Source organism: Lucilia sericata, unplaced genomic scaffold (genome assembly GCF_015586225.1).
Source record: "Lucilia sericata isolate MDLA Ls3-8-SP2 unplaced genomic scaffold, ASM1558622v1 Contig000002F_arrow, whole genome shotgun sequence".
Classification (NCBI taxonomy): Eukaryota; Metazoa; Arthropoda; class Insecta; order Diptera; family Calliphoridae; genus Lucilia; species Lucilia sericata.
The window spans coordinates 1,862,552-1,882,937 of NW_023994043.1; the positions used below are offsets into that span (position 1 = coordinate 1,862,552).

General features: G+C 29.7%; 2 protein-coding genes across 3 annotated transcripts; both read right to left on the reverse strand.

Annotated features, from left to right (window-relative positions):
• Nucleotides 1–560: 560 nt before the first annotated feature.
• On the reverse strand, nt 561–19,446 carry LOC119610532 (rap1 GTPase-GDP dissociation stimulator 1). The gene is made up of 4 exons (XM_037965821.1): nt 18,830–19,446; nt 2,048–2,965; nt 1,600–1,986; nt 561–1,535 (listed from the first exon to the last, which is right to left on the reverse strand). Exons 1-4 carry the CDS (start codon nt 18,834–18,836, stop codon nt 925–927), a joined length of 1,923 nt encoding a protein of 640 aa, XP_037821749.1. The 5' UTR covers nt 18,837–19,446; the 3' UTR covers nt 561–924.
• Nucleotides 5,119–7,630, reverse strand: LOC119610605 (dnaJ homolog subfamily B member 12). Of its 2 annotated transcripts, XM_037966015.1 has the most exons (4): nt 7,284–7,630; nt 5,931–6,882; nt 5,564–5,727; nt 5,119–5,475 (listed from the first exon to the last, which is right to left on the reverse strand). In XM_037966015.1, exons 2-4 carry the CDS (start codon nt 6,866–6,868, stop codon nt 5,348–5,350), a joined length of 1,230 nt encoding a protein of 409 aa, XP_037821943.1. In that variant the 5' UTR covers nt 6,869–6,882; nt 7,284–7,630; the 3' UTR covers nt 5,119–5,347. The 2 variants fall into 2 exon arrangements, with proteins under 2 accessions (XP_037821943.1, XP_037821862.1); XM_037965934.1 differs by lacking the exon at nt 7,284–7,630 and having other exon boundaries at nt 5,123–5,475; nt 5,931–6,901.
• Nucleotides 19,447–20,386: the final 940 nt, after the last annotated feature.

Genomic DNA, 20,386 nt, shown 5'->3' on the forward strand with positions numbered 1-20,386 from the left:
TTTCTTTATTTTATTTTTGCAAAAAATTTTCAAATAAGTTGTTCACATACTTAAACATATAAATGGGGGTTTTAATTTCTATAACTCATAAATAACATTCAGATAAAGAATAAAGTTTTTTAAATGGAAGTACTTTAAGTAAATTTTCAGTTTAATGGAAAAATGTCAATTCTATACATTAATTACAATAAAATAAAAAAAATTCTACAATTAACTTTAACCAAAGGTCTTAATTATCAAAGCTGTATGTGTGTTCAATATTAAAAGGCGCTTTTCAGGAAAAGTTGTGTTAATTTTACATAAAATTGTTTTTTTATTGCAAACACAATAAGTTTTTGTGTTTGCATACACTACAAAATGTTTCCAAACTTTTTAATATTTAGTCAATCCTATATATTATAATTTTATGAAAATAAACTATTTTGCTTTCATCATTAAGACCATGAGTTAACGTCAGTGAAAGAAAATTAAAAACATTTACATAAATTTTGTCATATGAAGTATATATTATATTAAACAACATTAAATGCAGTTAAAGAATATTATCAACAACATAATTCCATTTAAAAAAATATATATTTTGGAAGATCAAAATATAGTAAGTAAATTTTGTAAAAAAGTATTTGTATAAAAAGTAGAAGAGTAAGGAAAATAATAATCAGCGATTAAATCTCATAAACGTAAAAATTAGTGTATATTAAATTTGCATCCATTCTAATCACTTTCTAATCCACCACTGCTGTCTCAACAAAAAGAAAAAATATCTAATAATTTAAGTATAAAAATTAACAAATCTTCATAGAAATGAAATTGCAATTTTAGTGTCAACTCTCATATATGTTTCTCTAATATTAATTGATTTCACTCAAAATTCAGCAACACTCGATCGATTGTTTGATTATCTTGTAGTGGTTTTTGCATAATTTATATTGTACAATATTCTGTTAGTATTGGTATCGACTTGAGTAGTTCGCTTATATTATGCTGTTCCAAGTGTGCAACTAGTTTGTCAGAGGTACGCAGCAGATTTGTAAAGTTCTCGAGATTTTCGACAATTTCTTTTGTCATTGTGTCTGATGATTTATTTATCAGTTCTGCTAATTTCTTACCTACTTCATATTTGATGAAGGCATCTTGCAGCAGCTGGGCATGTTCATCTGATGGCGGGGACGTGGACGAACTTAGATAGACAACACATAGTATACACAAGGCAATGAGCGCTTCGTTTTGCATCACCAAATGCTGAGATGTTAACATATTGACCATAGCTTCAATGGTGGAATCATTGCTGATGAACTCATTTAAACTGGTGCGATCGTATTCCATGGGTGGTATTTTATCGGCCAGCTGTTCTGCAGGAGCATCTCCTTTGCGTGGCAACGCATAGGCTATTTTACTAAGATAGGCGTGTTTAATAAGCCAGGCCATTAGGCGTAATGACTCTCCCGTCACACCAGCATAATCAGAAGACTTGCTCCAATGCACCAATTGTTCAATTAAATTTTTATTTTTCAATAGTTCCAAAGCAAGTTTTTCTATAAAATATGTAGATTTTATGTAAATTAAGTCTAGAAATTTTTATAAAATCTAATTACTTACCCTGACCATCTACTGTCATTCGGAGTGTACCTAGTAGCTTGAAAACGACAGGTGGTTGATGAATTTCCAACATTGGCAGTATAGTCTCCACAAGACCGGCTTGTATGACAGCACCTTTATTTGGTTTCGGTATCACAAGATTGCGTAAAGTACTCAGCAGTGCATGCTGTAGACGCACATCGTCCTTGACGCCATTGTTTTTCGCCAAGACTTCCAGCAGCTTATTCATGGTTTTATTTTCCACCATATGAATACAATGACTATCTGTGCGTGCAAAATTTCCCAAAGCCAAAACGCCAGTAGTTAAGAGATCAACATCATCTGAATCCAGCCAATCTTCCATATTCTTAAGCAATGATGTGGAATACAAATAGTGCATAGATTCATCTGTTAGAGAAATCATATAAATATTAGAAATGCTCTTAAAAAATTCGCAGGAATGTCTTACCACCAGTGAGAATTAAGACAATTAGCTCACAGGCCAATTTCATTAAGGCTCTGGCTTCACTTGTACTCGCCAAAGTTTTATATTTTTCCAGCAACTGATAAATGGTTTCGCAAAGGCCATCTTTTGCTAGCAATAATTTAACATCATCATTCTCTGCCTGATAATGTAAAAGTTCAAGGCACATTTCCGCTAAATCGGGATTTGTTGATGCAGCCAGTATACGTGATAGTTGTATGTTTAGACTGGCATCAAAATTCAAATCGGGCACATTTTCCGTGAGTATGCTCATTAGGGGCAGAGTATTCAACAACAAATCCTCATTTTCTTCAACATTCTCTACACCAATGGCAATAATGTTTTGAATTTTCTGCATGATTTCTAATTCCATGGCACGTTTTGCTAAACCCTCGCCACCAAGTAAATAATTAGACAAAAGGCCACCACGTACTTTGATAAACTGCAAAGCATTCGTTTTATCCTTAACATCTGTGATGTCCAACAGTTTGATAAGAACGACATCACCCTTTAGATCGAGTATTATATCTCGTGCTTCATCGTTCAAATAGCAAATATTACCTAGAGCTCTACAGATTTGTATGGGCAATTCCATTGTTTCTGTTTCGTTATTCACATTACGCAGACAATCGATGAAGACTTTAATAATTTCAAGTTTTGTAAATTTCTTACGTTGTACTTCGGATTTGGTTATTTCCGCTATACACTTGGCTGCTTCTTTGCGTACATTCACATTGTTCGATTGTGTCAAATTCAAAAAGAATTCAGCCAAATCATGTTTATCAAATAGTTTTGGATCTTTTGTGGCTGATATTTCGGTTAGAATTGTTGTTGTGTTGTCTGAAGTGTTGGTGGGGCTAACATTTGTAGCTCTTAGCTTTTCAATTAGTTCATCCATTTCGCCTAAAAATAAATTTAAGTTAAGTTATTCCATTGTTAATGTTCAATTCTTATTCTTAGACCTTACATATTAAACCAAAAAATATAAAAATAACTAATTAAAAACCAATCTATATCCAATGGCATACGAGGTTAATATGTTATTATCAAGGAGCTCAAAACTTACAAATGGTGAATTTATTTACATAATTTATTTTGTATTTAAGTGCAAAATGTTGTAAATATTTAATTTAAAACTTTTTTAAAGTTTTCAGTATGTACAAATTTTAGAAGTTTGTACTTATTTCTTCATGATCTAATTTCATTACATTATGTTGCATGACTTAAATGTTGAACTGGTACGGAATGGTAAACTAATAACTAGAAAAAGACATTATTATATGTAATATTCTTTGTTGCTTTCAACCTAAAATAAGTACATTAACCGGAAATAGCACAAAACTAAGGATATAAATATATATATGAACTACAGTGGGGGTCAAAAGAACGTTTACATAAGTTTTACTTCTCTTAAATCCTTTTTTGCAGTACAGTTATTGATTATATTTAAAATTTTTTAATGACCGAATGTAGTAACTATACGTTTTTTTGCACTTTTTCTATTTTTTGTACTTATGCACTAACCGCTGATATTACGATCAAGCAACTTGGCCTAGACTCGGCAGTTAGAGTCTGGAGATCTAACGAGTCTGGCGTCTGGTAATGCGACCTACATTTACGGCAACATTAACTTCTGCTCTCCCAACCTCCTTCCTGACATGAGCTTTACAGTGTCGATAAAGTCTGACTCATTTCATTCAGTAAATTGATCGATTGATATCTACACTGATGGATCCAAGTCTTCGAAGAGAGTGAGAGGTGGATTCTATATCGCATTGCTTAATAAAAGGGCGAGTTTCAAGTTGCACGACCTAAACAGCCTAAAATCTTATCAATTTATACACTTTCTTTTGACGCTCACAATATGTTGTTGTATACATATACAATTGCACACATATACATTCATTCCCATAAAAGTACGAATATCTTCTATGATTATATCAAAAAGAACTAAATATTTAGTATAGTTGTACATAAAAGTTTTTATTTATTTTTTCTCTTTTAAAATTGTGTTAATGTAAACAAACTCACTGACAAAAAAGCATTTCATCCATTCAAATACATAGACATGCATACGTATTTAGTAAAAGAAATGCTAAAGCAAATGTCCTTAACAGGGTTTGATGATATAGAAATATATGTACATAAAGCTTATTTACTTTAAAACTGTCATAAATCAAAAAATATTCATTTCGAAAATAAGGTTTACAATATTTTAAAGCATTTTACTATTTTTAAATTATGTACTTACATATATTTTAAAAAATAAATAATAACAGTTTCAATAGCTTAATTATTCCTAATACTCGCAATAATTCACAATCTCCAATGACCTGCTAAATTTAAAATCATGCATATTTCACATAAATAAATTTTAAAAGTTATAAAAAAATCTATGTAGAAAGTTATGACAGTCTTGAAATAAATGTACATTCATATAATATATGTGCAGTATGAATAGTTTTACTATTTACATGATTGTGACATATGATTCAGTTAACTAATGGGTTCCTTCTAGGCATAATAGTAATTTGTAAATTTTTTTAATTCAACATTTGAGTAATCATTCAAGTCTATAATGATAAATTCACCTATAAAATTAATATTAAATTATAACACAACATTAACAAAAACATTTTATAAAAAAAAGTTTGCCTGGATAATCTACACAATTTCTTTTTCCAGTTATAGCTAGATTTTGTAACTTTTAGCCGATTAATTAAATTTATAAAAAAAAAAATAAAAACAATTTTAATAAATAATTTTTGCAATAATTGGGTTATTTTGAAAGGAGTGTCTGAGAACTCTTCTGAGATTGTAAACAAAAAGAGATGGTTCACATCCATAGAATTTCGAACCGGAAAAGAAATCGTCAACTTTTAACTGATTGTAGATAGGAACTGTTTTAATCGTCATACTTTTCATCACTACATGACAAATAATTAGCTACATATATACTATATACCTAATCAACATCAAGCCCATATCAAGTAATCTGTGAATAGCTCCACAACTGTGGAAACATTAGAAATAAAATCCCAACAAATCATAATTGTATTCATAGTAATTTTTATTTATTAATTCATTTCTAAAACATAATACTGTAACATGATACTGTAACATGTATCAAGTAGTTAGTTCTTTTTTGAGATATTTTAATAATTTTATAAGATTTATTTATTTAAATAAACATTTAAAATATAAGAATATTGCGTCGATTTAAATCGCTTATATGGTTTAATATGTATACATAACATATTGAATAGATAATTACTACATTGTATTTTAATACAAAGAATAACGTGTAATGCCAATTTTCGATAGATTATCACAGGATGGCATTTTTAAACCTTGAGCCTGAGCAAACTGTGCGCGACTACCAAAACTGCGAGCACGTGCCATCATTGCTTCACCTGTAATTGAAAAAGAAATGTGTTATATATTAAATAACATGACAAGTGTTTATTCAAAATTAATTTACTATAGAGTTATATAACTTACGATAACTGCGTTCACGAAAACAATGTTGTTTCATAGTGTAGACATAATCCTCTTCAACTGAATTTTCCAATCGCGCCAATGAACCTTGATAATCACTATCAAAATTCTCTTTCACATAATAAGGAACAGATAAATGTTGTGTTTGACGACGCACATTATATTTGCTAAAAAATAAGATAAAAAGTGATTTATATTATGGGAAGAAAAGAACCTGCAATTTTATGCATTAGATATATTCATGTACGTACGCAGTTTAGAAACTATCTCTATACATTATTAAGTACTGAAATATTGTATATCGAATCAATAAACATGAAAATATCTAGCATATAAACGATTTATGAGTATATTTTTCGTGAGATCTTACCTAGAATGTGATAAACTATATAATGGATCCGTTGAGAATAGAGACATAAACATTGACATCAGTATCATTACAAGTAGTAAACCGAATGCCAAACTTGGCTGTTGACCCTGCTCTTGGGGTTGTCGTTGATTAGCCGACTGATATGGCCGACGACGATAGTGGGTCTGAGATGAAGGATAGTTGCCGAAAAACATATGAAACAACTCCTCTGCTGTAAACTCTTCACCGCCACTAAACGAACCTTCCGAAGAGCTGTGATGATGATGATGTTGATGACTGTGACTGTAATACTGTTGATAAGATGAAGTGCTCTTATAGAAATTTGATGAGTTGCCATTTGGTGTTATGTAATCGCCACCAGATAAATCATATTCTTTGCGTTTTTTGGCATCTGTCAATACAGCCATAGCATTACCCAGGGTTTTGAAAGCTTCAACGGCACCGGGAGCATGATTTTTATCGGGATGTAGGTGTAATGCCAACTTCTTGTAAGCTTTTTTAATTTCGCTATCTGTAGCCTCACGAGATACCGACAAAACTTGATAATAATTTTTGCACTGATTTATTTTCTTTACCAAATTTAATTGTTCACTGGTAAAGTCCGATTGTGATTTGTATTCTTCTGATGGATTTTTTGCATCTGTATTAGAATGTTTACGTTGACGTACCGATGATGTTGGTTTTGTGCTGTTTGTTGCCTTTGTTTCGCTACCTTGGAATGCATTTGTTTGCAATTTTATTATTAATTCCTGTAACTCCTCTGCTCTCGAACTAGCGTACAGCTGTTTAGCCTTATCCAGAAGTGAGATGGCTTTATCATAATTACCATTATTCATTTCTATCAACGCCATATCAATAATCTGTTGTTCTTCCTTTTCATCGTCATCGTGGTTGTATGCTTTTTGGTTGTGATTTGTATCATTCTCTCCTGTATGCATTCCGTTAAAAGCAGCTTGTTTCATTGAAGAATAACACAAATATTTTTGTTTTATCTATTTTTCTATTTTGCAAAAATGTTTTATATACAAGATGATTATGAACGAATACTAATTTTTAATATTTTCAATAATCACAACAAACACAAAGCTAAAATTAACAATTATCTGTGATAATAAATCGTTTTGGCGTACAAGTAAACACAATTTAACTGCTTTTATTTTAATTTTTTGATTTCTTATAAATTTTGTTAATATTTTTTTGATATTGATTTATTTTATACGCACATATGTCAATTACTAATAAAAAATAAAGCAAAATTGTATCTAAAAAATTTTAAATAAATGATACACGTTGCTACAAAAAAATTGTTCTCTAATTTAATACTAAATTTAAATTAGTGTGAATTTTAATCACCTCTTTACTATAAGCATAATACGACATAATAAGCCTTATATCCAACACTCGTGTTGACACTAGTATGATTTATAATGAAACTAAGAAGTTATCTTTTTAAAGCAATTGCTTCATTATTTCTTTATTTAGTTAATAGCCAATCAAATAAATATGCCTAATTTGTAAAAATGTTTTTATTTATTTTTTTAAAGCTCTACTTCTTGTTTTCGGTTTTAAATACACGAATTTTTATTTCTAATTCTTGGGGAAAGCTATTTATTGTATTCACAGCTAATTCAACACTAAAATTGCAAACGTTTTAAAAAGGAAATTCACAAATTTTTTTTATTGGGAATTAGTAGTTTTTAATTAGTAGTTTAATGAAAATTATTTTTTGGAACTGTTTATAGATATATTTTTGTTGTATATATTACTGCTTTTAGTTAACATATTTATGTTAAAACTTTGTATAAAAAAACATTTGTCTATTTCTTTATTTGTAGTTTTTATTTGTGTAAATATAAAATTAAACTATATGAATAGTAATGGTCAAATGAGAACTGCTTAAATTCAAAGATAAAATTCAGTTTGCTGCAACCGTATGATACCCTACAACTGCTATAAAAGTGTGATAAATTATAGACTGATTTTCAACGTAATTAATAACTATTTTAAACTGTTCAAGACATTTTTAAGTTTCCTAACGCCTACATTATGGATTATCGTAGATGCTTATAGAAATCAAGAGAATTGGTGTCGCTACAGTCGCTTATGACGACGATGTAGTGTTAAATGTGAAGGGAAAATTTCCAAATATGTATACGGGCTGAGATAATGGAACGTGTTCTTAAGTTTCTAAATCAATGGATAAATAGGATACCTAATATAAATGAAATGTACTCTTGCTAGAAGCTTATCTGGAAGGCATGGAGGCTTTGACAACGTCTCATTAACTGGATATACAAAACCATAGTCAGACCAACTCTAGCCAACTCAAACAGAGTGCACAACTAAGAATCAACGATATGGGACATTATTTACTTATAAAAGAAAAGTAACTCACATCTGCAAGGACTTACACTGAAAAGTAAGGTTAAAATGCTTACTTACACAATATCATTTTAACACGGTGAGTAAGTACTTAATACTCTCGCTTACTAAAATCCCATGCAAATAGGAAGTTAAGTAAGAAAACAGCATGCGAGGTAGTCTATCCTGGTCTTGAATTCATATACAGGAAGATAAGAGAAGCGCTTATAATAGAATCCGATACACCCTGGGACAATTCATTACGATGTAAGCAGACTAAGGCTCTATGGAATTGTAGAATGTATGTACATTGGTATCATCCCTGCACATAATAATCTTAAGTATTTCGTTAAGAAAATAAGGTTATGTAATAACTATATTGTAGGCAATAGCACCGGACATTGTATTTCTCTGAGGATTTACTCTGGATCAGCTGTTGGTATTGTGTTTACACACATTTACTTGCGTAGTCATATTTTTAATCTAAACCTTCATGAGTGATTAATAAATTAGCATAAAACGTTCACCACCAAAACAAAATGGGGATTCTCATTCGATTTTAAGACGATCTAGCCATATCCAACCCAAACTACATGATACTCTTTTGAAAGCCACATATTTTTTATTATTCAGTTCAAAAACCCCGAATTTTATAGTAAATGAGAAGAAACCAATATAAAAATGAAAATATTGTATATTAAAAATATGTTTCAAACAAATGACAATATAACTAACAGTCATTGTGAATTGATATTTTTACTAGACGTAAAAATGCAATTCTTAGCTTGGCGATAGGTACTTCTGAAATAGTTTTCTAAACACCCTTTCCATAGAAAATTTTTGTTACTTTATTGATCATTTACGAATACGGGTGTTAATATTTAAATTTATAATAAACTATAAAAATTTTGTAAAATTGTTATCTATTATTAAATGCTACCTGTTTATCACTAGCATAATTTGTTTAACAATAGTTTTACGTCAACAAAAATTGTATACACAGATTTATTCTATCAAAATCCTGTTGATAATTGAACTTGAGATATCAACATATTTCATAAACGAATGCAATTGTTGACATCTGCTACATGTTCCAACACAGAATAAAAATGTAGTCATTCACTCAAAGAAACATAAAAATTATCAAGTGTATGTTACCAAGTGACATTATTTTATTCCAAGTTGTTACAATATCCATATTCCTATTTTCTTTCTCCGTTTATTATTTTGCCTGCTGCTATTTTATATACATACGGCTACTGTCGTAGTTCTAGACATTATTATACACTTTTGCTACTTTAACGTTTCAACAACTCATGGCGTTGTTGTCATAAGTTCTTCTTTTTTTTACCACCACCACCTTCCTCATCATCACCGGCATAAAGCAATACCATCATTGAATATACAATACACTTGCCAACTTCCACTTTTGTGTGTTGTTTATGTTTATGAGTAAATAAAACGCAATGGAAAATGTGGTCGGATGAATGGTTGAATGGATAGATGGATGAGGGGAGAATAAGAAATAATTTAGAACAGAAAAATTCCAACAAACGTTTTCAGAAATAAAAAGCAAGAACTTATAAATGGATATTCCCTACAATAGAGATTTATGAAAGGTCTAGTATTAAAAGTAGGGTTCAATAATATATCTTTACAGAATTTGATATATAATGAAATAAAATTTATATCAAATTTTGGGGTCTAGAGTCAAAAATTCGGCCATTAATCCTCATAATATTTGGTGAAGGGCAGATTGGATATTTTTATGGGTTAGAAACATCAGCATAAACACACTATACTTAGTTATGTAGTGTAATGAAAACACGTAGTAGTAAAAATTACCGGCATGGGCAATTTCCCATTTTGAAATACTCATAGCAAAATAGTGACTTAAACTGATGTTATTGTAATCTTCCCCTTCCAACAACCATTTTTTTACAGCATATAAATGAAAAAAAAAAATAGAATGAATAAGGGTATATGGATATAAGGACATAACATCAGACAAACAGAGATTGTGATTCAATGTTTTACTGTATCACGATGGTGTAAGTATGTAGAATGTTTGCCACATTTAGAATATCTTGTCATAATACATACGCGTGTTTGACGCATTTCAAGGGTCGTAATGTTTCGTTCTTTTCCTATTTCGTGTTCACTGTGCTTTTTTCCTATAAGTATATATTTTTCCTGTGTTGTTATCTAACCAAATGACTGAGACTGTTATTGCTGTTGTTTGTTGTTGTTGTTTTTATGAGATGTAATATCTTCAACACCTTACCATAGCTCCACAGCACAACACAACACTACCATCACACCATACCACCCCTTTATCGAAATCGCCGCCATCTCCACCCTCCTATTGAAACAATTTTATGTTTGTTGCTTTACTTTAATTGGTCCTTTGTGTATGATTCCTTTACAGTTTGTGTATGTCTGGGTGTCGAGGGTGGCGGTATAATAAGAGCTACACATGCCTTTATAGCCACTATGTGCTGTTGGCAACAATTTCTATTAAAGCTTTTAAGTATTTTTCCTTCTCGATTAAACGGTGGTCGTAAATATTGGCTGAGAAAAAATATAATTTCAAATTGGCGCCATTATATAACAGAATTCAAAACTTATAGGCTTTAATTCTCAGGCCTTAATAGGGTCATTGAAACTTTCGGGCTTTTGGGATTAGTTATAGTGGAAAGGCACAATACTTGGTGTAGGCACATATATAAGACAAAATAAAAAAACTTTTGGAAAGAACGGTATAACTCTGTAAATGGATGTGTTGGCTCTCTGACGTTGAGTTCACAGTCGGACTGATGAGCCTACAGAAATCATGATTTTCCACCTGCAGGTTCAGTGTCCATAGCTTTGATTTATTTAATGAATAAAAAAGATTTCTCTATAATTCACTTTCACCATATTTAATCTCACCTCCATTCCTTGCCAAAGAAAATAACATGATCTATTACTTGTAGGTATTAAAAGCCAGATTGTTACTTCTCTTCACAAAATAAATTCAGCGGCTACATCCACCTGTTGATCAGAAGAGAAGATGGAGGGTTGTTGCTCCAATGTTCAGAGCTTTCAATTGTTCAGAAGAAGTGATAAAAAGGGCATTACTTAAAAAAGGGCGACAAGTCCGTGGCATTAGGGGTTTTAATAAAGAATGGTAACTTTATATGCGGATCTCTTATTATTTCTAACAAAGACACATATTAGGTAATAAACTCTCTATAGCGGTGACGCCAAAAACTTAGGATAGGTAAATAAATCGATGAGCCCGGAAAGTCATCATTAAGCAGATGAAATGTATGGTAATGATTTAGAATGAAAGATCAGTACCTATTTATATCAGTTCATTGAGGGTAAGTATATCAATGAAATTGCAGTTGCCAGTGGCAACTCGTTGGATGAATCCGTCAATGTTTGTGTTCATATTACGTTCATGCACATGAATCATCGCAATAAGAATCTCAAAATTCTCTATCTCTCGTTTCGAGATATCATAAAATGAAGTTAGAAAACAGAATTTTTGTCATACTCTAGCATAGCTATTGGCTTTAAAATAAAGGTTTAACCTCTATCATGCCTTGTTTCTTCTTTAAAATTTAAAATATCAGATTTTTGTCTATAATCGTGTTCATATTTACGAGAGTTGTAATCCTCTTGTTAAACAAATAAACGTTCAATCTACATACATATGTACATTTTAATAATTAAATGATTCATACATATATGCTTTTATTTAAAATATTATTTATAATCTCTCTACTTGTGGTTAAATAATAAATATTTAAAATGATTTTCCATTAAAAATAAAAGACGGATTAGTGTTTTCTTAAATCTAAGGAACATACAATTTCATTTACCTAATATTTATTTTTCTTTTATACCGATAAGATTTGTCGTACACATTAAAAATATACAACCACCCATTGTATTATAAAAAAAATTTTATGAGCTTCCCTTGTTTTTTTGTGTAAAAAGGCAAAGATTTTTTACACATTCAGTGTGTGTGTCTACTTTTTTATTTAACTTTTGTAAATTTGGTTTCTATTCATTTCACGCAGATTACAAAGAATAAGCTTATATTTACATTGAATAAATTTATGACCCACATGCAATTGAGCCACATTTGTTGTACTATGATCTTTGGATATTAAAGTTTGTCCTTTTTAAAAGATGTCCAATTTAAACGTTAATTTATATATAAAATCACTTGTTTAAATTTAACAATAACGGTTTTCATTTACGAGGGTGGTTTAACAACTTTGTGATTTTTGGCATAATCGATATTTTTCAGACAACAAAGAAATGGTAAGTAGAAAGTAGTTCAAAGGAGCAATACTTTAATCATACTACTATAGAAATTTATCTAAAGACATAGAGGTTTATTTCTAACTTTAATTTAATTTATAATTTTATAAATTTATAACTTTATAAATGTTTATAAAATTAACCAAATGGGCCAAAATTTCTTATAGATACATTAAGTGGTTTTAATTAACATATTTGTATATACGTATCTATGCATTCCATGTCTATTAAGTTCAATCCTTATTTAAGAATCGAAATTTGCAATGCATTTGTTAAATGATTCATAAAATAAAAACTTATCCAACACGAGTAACATAACCAAAAAAGTAGAGAAAAGTTGGTAAAACTGATTATAGCAAATGGTTTTGGAAAGAGTAAGAGCTTGAAAAAGGTATGTATTATAAAAAGAGTTCTTTATTTTTGTTTGTGTATTTCATTGCGGTAATGTTTTGTATAGTTGTGTGCAAAAAAGTAGCAATCGCATACTTTTTATACCCTCCACCACCATCAGTGGTGATAGAGGGTATATATAAGTTTGTCATTCCGTGTGTAATACCAAGAAATATTCATCTGAGACCCAACAAACTATATATATTCTGGGACCTTATGAAATTCTTAGTGGATTTAGCTATGTCCGTCTCTCCGTCCGTCTGTGTAAAACACAAAAAAAAATATTCATTATTATCTGGTACAGTTTGGTATTGAAAATGAGTAAAATCGGTTCACATCGGGAAAAGTTATGAATCAAAATGTAAAACAACTCGGAAAAAAATAAGAATCTGATGTAATTTTCTCGAAAATTATGCAAGATAATTTCATGAAAGTCATCATACATTCGTTTCTACACAAGATCTTGGTTCCTGCTGAAACTTGCCAGAATCGGTCCATAATTTCATATACCTCCCATACAAAAGTTCATATTCCCGGAAAATGAGTTTTTTGTTAATAACTTCCGTCAGAATGTTGATAGAATTCATTGACAGAAAAAATTTTCTGGATCGGTTCATAATTGGACATAGCTCACATACAAAGTGTCCTCCCGAAAATCACTTAAACGCACTTAACTCCTTACATGTATTGCTCACATATACAGAAATATTACTATGAAATTTTTTTCCGATCGGTCCATAATTGGTCATAGCTCCCATACAAGGTCCCTTCCGAAAATCACTTAAACGCACATAACTCATTAATAATTTAGGATATCCATATAAAATTTGGTACAAGTATTGCTCACATATACAGAAATATTACTATGAAAGTTTTTTCGGAACGGTTTATAATTGGTCATACCTCCCATACAAGGTCCCCTCCCGAAAATCACTTAAACGCACTTAACTCATTACTAAATTAAGATATCCATATAAAATTTGGTACAAGTATTGCTCACATATACAGAAATATTACTATGAAAATTTTTTCGGAACGGTCCATAATTGGTCATACCTCCCATACAAGGTCCGCTCCCGAAAATCACTTAAACGCGCATAACTCATTGCTAAATTAAAATATCCTTATAAAGTTTGACACAAGTATTGCTTATGTACACAGAAGTATTACTGTGAAATTGTTTTCCTATCTGTCCATAATTGCATGGTCTCTTTCAGAAAAACACTTAAAGGCACATAACTCATTACCAAATAGTGATACCCATAAAAAATTTGGCATACATACTATTTTTGTACACAGAAATGTTATTTCAAAATTTTTTCACGATCGGTTCATCTTTGGTCATAGCTCCCATACAAGGTTCCCTTCCGAAAATCACTTAAACGCACATAACTCATTACAAAATATTGATATCCATACATTTAGCAAAAATATTGCTTTTATATACATAAATTACACTATAAAATTGTTTTACGATCGGTCCATATTTGGTCATAGCTCTCATACTAGGTCCCCTCCAGAAAATCACTTAAATGCACAATATTCATTACCAAATAATGTCATATACACTCAAACCTCGTTTTATGCGAATTTGAAATAGTGCGGTTTCAAAATTCTAAAATTTTTCTTTGCAAAAATAATTTTGAGGAAAATTTTGGTCCACATCCAAAAAAAGCGATCAACAAACTACAACTACTGATACCAATTCCGGTTCGGATATATAAAGTATTGCTCAAATCCTTTGTACATGAAGAGATATTAAGTTTTATTTTTAAGAAATGTTGTATATTTTCTCCATTATTTGAAATTGATATTATTTTGTTGTTTGTTTCCCTTATTTTTTATGGTTTCAGTAAAGAATTAAATTTTTGTTGATTTTTTATATGCGATTTTGTTTGACTTCTAAGGGAATAATTTGAAAATGTGCGCTTTTTAATTTAAAACCCAACTAGTGGATTTTGTATGGAGCTAGTGTATCGTTTTGTGCGAATTTGAATTACGCGCTTTTTTGCGAAACGAATTAATCGCATAAATCGAGGTTTGAGTGTATACAGAATTTTGAAATTTTGTCTTTGGTCATAGCTTCCATACAAGGTCCTTTTACGAAAATCTCTTAAACGCACATTACTCATTACCAAATAAAGCTTTTGATACATAATTTGCCACAAATAATAGTCTGGTATATAAAAATACCATTTCAAGATTTTTTCACGATCGGTCCACAACATGGGTCGAAACACATATGAACATATTGTCGAAATCAGATTGAGCGATCGTGAGTTATATTATGATATATATGGTAGGATTAATCTAAATAAGGAATTTCATTTTACCCTCTTTGAACAATTAGGATCTAACTGCACTTTCAAAAAAAGTTTATTGAAATGTACTGGAGTGCAATTAATGGCAAGAAAACGTCGCATCTTATATATTTATTATTTGTTATATTTAGCACTTAAGCTTTGGATGAATTTGAATTAATTTCTATGGAAATCCGTTTTAAATGATTGTATTTTGTTCCAATTAAAAAAGGCCACTATTTTAGAGAAACCAAGTTTGCATGAAGCTAACGAAGTGCTTACTTCGGTAATATTTCTTATAAAAAATTTCATTTAACGAACAGAAATATATCGATAACATGTAGAAAATGTTTTGTCAAACCCAATACATATTGATAATATGTAATTGAATTCGATGACAACCATATATTTTATTTTTAATTTAACGACCAAAATATAATAAACAACTAAAGAGAAATCAAAATATTAAAAACGTCTCGAATATAAGGTTTTAGTCAAAATCACCTATATATATACATATGTATCAATATAGCCGACATTTCAAAAATAGTTCAGCCAATTTCAAATATTTTCAAGGTACATATCCCAATTTTGAATATACGGGAAATTCTTTTTTGTTTTCGATTTTAAGAAATCAACTTTATGCATTAAATATTTGTTTCGTTTAATATTTTGAAAATTAAGTGATGACGAATTTTTATTCACAAGACATGAAAGAATACGTCCATAAAATTTTGTGATCGAGAGTAGTTCCATGTTGGAGAAATAAACACTCAAAGTTAAAATTTCTCAAAAATGTGATTGAAACCAAATAGTTTTTTTTTACAACTTTTTGATATTATGATATTACAACTTAGAAAGTTAATTTTGCTAATGTAAGCTGTATACAATTGTTGAATACTATAGTCCATATTTAATCGTTGTGCCATTTATAAGTAAAGAATTACGTGGCCGCAATGTTTTGAAACCAAATTTATACAATTTTACAAAATTTGCAGTTTTTTGGATAGAATATTTTCTGCTCTTCGGTTATGCAAAATGTATAAATGAGAAAAAGCAGACATTGTAATTACGCATCGTTTGATGTATATCTCCAAAATGTGCTCTAAAAGGTATCACTGCGGTAGAAGCTTAAATATTGGAAAAACAAACGTGAAAGTTTCGAAAAAAAGGCTTTTTCGAGAAGCACACTAACAGCGTAACTTCAATATACCCAAAATATCGCGAGATCGAAATACTTTTAAATTTTACGTGTTAAAATCATAAAGCCGCGATAAAATATTAGCTTGCAAAGATGTTAGAGGGAATACAAAAAAATTAGCGAATTTTTCATTTCTTACTTTAGTGAATTTTCGCATTATAAAAAAATTTTAAATTCTGAATTTTATCAGTAATCAATCTTTATATAGAAAGAATTGGTTTGCATCAAAAATTTTTTTCAAGGCCTTTCATGGACTGAATACGCGGTGTTTCTTTCACAACATAAATCAATAATTTAAATTGGGGACATTATACATCAACCGGTAGCTGACAATGATGCTTATACGAAAATCGATAAGCCGTTTAAAAAAATGACGTTTTTGCATTAAAAAAGTTCATTCATGTAAATAAATTTAAATCAACCGGACTGGTTTTCATTTTATCGGTTTTTTGGATTAATAATTCATTTAAATTTAGAAATGAAAAAAGCAGTTAATTGTAGATAATAAGGGATATGCTAACTACAGTAGAAATTTCATCAAAATTTCTCTTTAGCCGAAAACGCGGACGAAGCACACCTAAAACGCTAATTAAAATTTGTAATACTTAACATTAATCGGTAGCTGACAATGATGCTTATACCAAAATCGATAAGCCGTTAGAAAAAAGTACGATTTTGTATTAAATGCATCGAAAAAATTTAGGTCATGTGTTTGAAATTTATTTCCAAACTTTATATAGATTTTCATTTTAACGGTTTTTATATTATTTACTCCTTTAAATTTAGAAATAGAAGCAGAAGATAATTTAAACAAGCAGTAATTGGCTAACCACAAAAATATTTGCATCAAAGTTTTCTTTTAAGAAAAACTTGTGAAGCACACCTTTCCGCTAATTATAATTAATAAGATTATATTTTTTTAGGTTGCTATTAATGAGGTCTATAGCAAAATCTATAAGCCGTTTGAAAAAATACAACCATTTTCGATTTAATGCAATTTTAATTTAAAAATGCTTTTGAATATATGCATAAATAAGTTAAAACCTTATAATTTTTAATCTACCACACATAATATCTACCACACATAAAAGCATAATTTTTTTTGTTATTGATTGTAAATTAACCTATTAATTCATCATGTCAAATAGTCTATAAAAAACTGTGACTTAGTTTTATAAAAAAAAAATATTTCTTACAGATGTTTAAAAAACTCTTAAAAAAGCGAATTTATCCACGAATATTTAAAATATTTGGGTTAAATTAATTTGTATTTAAAAATTGTTAAAATAGTTAAAATCGAAATAATTGTCCTAGCCGGTGTCCGACAGTGAGTAAAGTTCATAAATGCCTGAAACCTATAGGTATATAAGTTTTCGATTCGATAGATATTTCTATTTAACTAAACACGACTGTATGTAAACAAGAAAATGTTTTATGAATGTAAATTATACAATATAATATAAATAAAATAAAACAAGAGAGAATCCTGTAAATCGTTGGATAAACATGGGATCATTATAAAATGAAACGAGTTTTGAGGAGGGGTTAGACGATGAGCGGCGTTGATGCGAGAAAAGGTTTAGAAAGACATTGGGTGGGGGATATATACACACATACATACATACGAACTATGTAAATACATTTGTATAAATGTTGGAGATTTTAGGAAGGAGGTATGGTGTTTTTGTATTTGTTTATTTGTTGCCAGATGATGACAGAGTTGGACGTCTGGTTGACTTACAACGATGATGGAGAATGAAGCAAGAACAATATAATAAATATTGATTTTTCCACTGTAATATTAAGTCTACTTGTATTCAAGTCACTTTTAAACAATTTCTATGAATAGGGAATGTAATGTTAATGAATAAACAATCCAATTGGAAAATTTACTTTCTATCATATAAAAATATCGGACAATATTAATTCCAATAATGAGACCAAAAAATTTTATTAACAGAAAATGCGCAGATAAAAGCATCCAAACAAACCAATAGAATTTGAAACTAATTTTTAACTACAATAAATTCGTTCTTAAATCTTTTTGTAGTTGTTGTTTATATTAAGTAAAATAAACACAAAGTTAAATGTGTAAATTACAATTAAACAAAAACTAAATAAAAGAGATGAAAAACTATAAAAATGTAGCGAGTGTGTGCATCGGTGTGTATGTTTATCATTCATCACCTTTTTGGAGTTAATTGAAAAAAATAACAAATAGTAAAAATAAAATTAAATATGTATGTAATAAAATATAAATAAAGAATAACTTTTCTTTTTGAGTTTTATTTTTATTTTAGTGAAATAAGAATGTCTGGAATTGTACTTACTCGCCATTGTTCAGGTTCTTTGGTTCACTTGCTGGCTGGTCGAGTTCTTTTCTTTTTTTTATTATTTTTGTATTAATTTGGTATGTTGCCTGTCTGGTCTTTATTCCTCTTTTTGTTGGATGATGGTGAAGTGAAAACTGTATGTATTTGCTGCTGCTGCACTAAAGTGAAGAAACGCTTCGTTGCACTCGTGCTTGCTGCTGTTGGCTGTTAGTATGTATTATATTTATGTTTATTTGTTTGTTTTAGCCCTATTTTTTATTTTTGAAATTTCTGTATTTCGTTTTTTTGCGTTATCTTTTTTCAACTACTTATATGTTTATTTAGGCATTACATTATTTTTCCGGTATAATATAAAAATATCTTTTTATCCGAACACTTTTGTCACTTGAAAAAGAAATAAAAAAACACAACACACCCCTTTTTGCACACTAGAAGAATTATTAATGAATTTGTTTTTTTGTAATTATTTTAGCAAAGTTTAATAATCGATAGTAAATAAATTTCCATTCAAATAGTTATGCACAACTACACAAAAGATTTTGAAAAGATGAAGAAAAAACAAATCCGACGATTTCAAGCGAGCAAAAACCTCTTACAGGATCGAGAACAAAAAACGTAATGTCAATTTTTCCCAATTCTGTTTTGTTATCTACCTTACTCTTCCTCTTCGCTTTCTCAGGGTTGCATGATTTTGTATCAAATCGGCAGTGTTGGAAAGTTTTTGGCCACTGACTGTTAGGGGTATGTTCAGTGATATATTGGTCCAACTCGACTATATAATTCGAATTTATATTGGATTATAGAATAATTAGAAAAAATCTAATAATAATTTCTGCATTTGTATATAAAATTTATTTGTTTTGAATTTTATGTTAATATTTACTAATTTTTAATAGGTTTATTAAAGTAAAAATAATTTTCGTATGCGGGACTTATGTGGAAAATATGATATCCAGAACGTAGAACGATTTAATTCTTTTCAGAATTCACCTTATTTTTAGTTCGGATTTATGTGTTTCAATATGTTTAAGTACAAATCGATTATTTGAGATATTATTATCTAAGTATAAGTCCCAGTGTATTAATTATTTTGTAAGGCGCAATTTACATGAAGACTTTTCAGACGTCTGTTTTTTCCAATTCTCTTTTGAGAATCTTCCAAAAAATCATGAACATTTATACGGTGATTTTTTACATGCAACTATGCATGTCTTTTTTTGATGTTTAATTGTATAATCCTTTTTAATTACTTATTCGTAATAAAAACAAAATGAAATTTTTAACATAAAAACCATTTAATTTGATTTAAAAAAATGTAATAACACGCTATAGTATTTTTTAATGCAAATTTTAATGTTTTCATCTAAAAAAAGACATAATTATTTTTTTACATGAGCATAATATCAACAGTACGAATGAGTTTAAAGAGGAATGTCAAAAACAATCATGAAAATCCCAAATCATGTTTGTTTTCTTACCCCCCATTCTTCTCTACCCCGCTCACCACCAATCATCGACAAACATGAAAACAGACGTCTGGGCAAACATGAAAAA

What these genes read in the sequence shown, in the direction of transcription:
- LOC119610605 (XM_037965934.1), bottom strand. Translation starts at nt 6,892, where the DNA reads ATGAAACAAGCTGCTTTTAACGGAATGCATACAGGAGAGAATGATACA. An exon ending in TATAGTTTATCACATTCTAG is followed by an intron (nt 5,728 to 5,930) that starts GTAAGATCTCAC and finishes CTTATTTTTTAG; the next exon opens with CAAATATAATGTGCGTCGTC. An exon ending in TTTTCGTGAACGCAGTTATC is followed by an intron (nt 5,476 to 5,563) that starts GTAAGTTATATA and finishes TTTCAATTACAG; the next exon opens with GTGAAGCAATGATGGCACGT.
- LOC119610532 (XM_037965821.1), bottom strand. An exon ending in TGTCTTAATTCTCACTGGTG is followed by an intron (nt 1,987 to 2,047) that starts GTAAGACATTCC and finishes TTTCTCTAACAG; the next exon opens with ATGAATCTATGCACTATTTG. An exon ending in AATGACAGTAGATGGTCAGG is followed by an intron (nt 1,536 to 1,599) that starts GTAAGTAATTAG and finishes CATATTTTATAG; the next exon opens with AAAAACTTGCTTTGGAACTA.